The 1,117-nt window shown below is 64.6% G+C and overlaps 1 protein-coding gene across 1 annotated transcript; it reads left to right on the top strand.

Moving 5' to 3' along the window:
* Nucleotides 1-448: 448 nt before the first annotated feature.
* On the top strand, nucleotides 449-1,115 carry EMIHUDRAFT_460889 (hypothetical protein; the record flags this gene model as incomplete). The annotated part of the gene is made up of 4 exons (XM_005793170.1): nucleotides 449-516; nucleotides 585-655; nucleotides 726-803; nucleotides 876-1,115. The coding sequence occupies 4 exons, from the start codon at nucleotides 449-451 to the stop codon at nucleotides 971-973; spliced, it is 315 nt and encodes a 104-aa protein (XP_005793227.1). The 3' UTR covers nucleotides 974-1,115.
* Between the last annotated feature and the right edge of the window lie 2 nt (nucleotides 1,116-1,117).

Genomic DNA, 1,117 nt, shown 5'->3' with positions numbered 1-1,117 from the left:
TGAGCGGCGACTCGCAGGTGTCGACGTAGTTGCCGAGGAGGTCGGCGGCCTCGAGGGCCGCGACGAACCGCCCGAGACCGAGCTCCATCGCGAAGGCCTTGAAGGAATAGGCTGGAGGGGCATCAGCAGTCGCCTCGGCCGCCGCCGGCGCGGGCGCAACGGCTGCGCCAGCAGCCTCGCCTTCGGCCGCGAGCGGTTCGAGCGGAGGCGCGACCGGGTCGCCGCCCACCACCGAAGACGCGAGCAGGGGCTCAGTCATCTCTCCCCACCGCCGGGAACGCGACAGGTAGTCTCGGTGCTGTACAGCAGGTCCTCGAGTTCTTCTCTTGCTAGTTTTCTTTTTCCTCGCTTTTCGCCAAATGAGTTCGCCAAATGAGTTCTCCTTCCGACTTTCCTTCGGGAACTTGCTGGATCTGGTGCTCGATTTCTCCTCCGAACGGCTCGCCCAATGGCGCAGGACAAGAAGCTGAAGGATGCGATCCACAATAAGCTCGTCGAGACGGGCGAGTACGACCGGTGCGGCAGAGCCCTCGGCGCTGCCACCTGGCGCCCAGCCCCGCTCTGAGCGCGCGTCGGCGCCCCAGGCTCAAGGAGCTGCTGCGGCAACGGCTGGTCGAGTCGCAGTGGCGCGACAGCCTCAAGCAATACACGATGGGTGTGGCCGACCCCACCCCATCCCACCACCCGCCGGCTCGGTGCCCGAGCGGCCGGCCCTCGTCCAACAGACCTGATCAAGAAGAAGGGCGGCGATACACCATTTACCGTCGAGCAGCTTACGCATGAGATCACGCCGCAAGGAAGAGGTGCGCAGATAGAAGGCTGCCCCGGCAGTTGGAGGGTCACAGGATGACCGCGACTCCCCCGTTCCGCCGCAGAAACCGTGCCGGACGACGTCAAGTCGGAGCTCCTCGCCGAGATCCGCCGGTTCGTCGAGGGCCTCGACTCATCCGTGCAGGCGGGAGTGGAGTCTTAGCCTGATCTTCCTCCTAACTTTTGTGTGATGTAACTCCGTCTGGGACAAACTTGACAAGCGCGGGCGAGGGAGCGAGAGGATACACGAGAGCCGTGAGGTGTGTGGCCGTGTGTCTCTGCTCACACACACCTGCTGCCTGCTGCG

Source organism: Emiliania huxleyi (genome assembly GCF_000372725.1).
Source record: "Emiliania huxleyi CCMP1516 unplaced genomic scaffold EMIHUscaffold_10248, whole genome shotgun sequence".
In the NCBI taxonomy this organism is placed as follows: domain Eukaryota; phylum Haptophyta; order Isochrysidales; family Noelaerhabdaceae; genus Emiliania; species Emiliania huxleyi.
The sequence above is the reverse complement of the archived record's forward strand: the minus strand, read 5'-3'. Positions and strand labels throughout refer to the sequence as shown.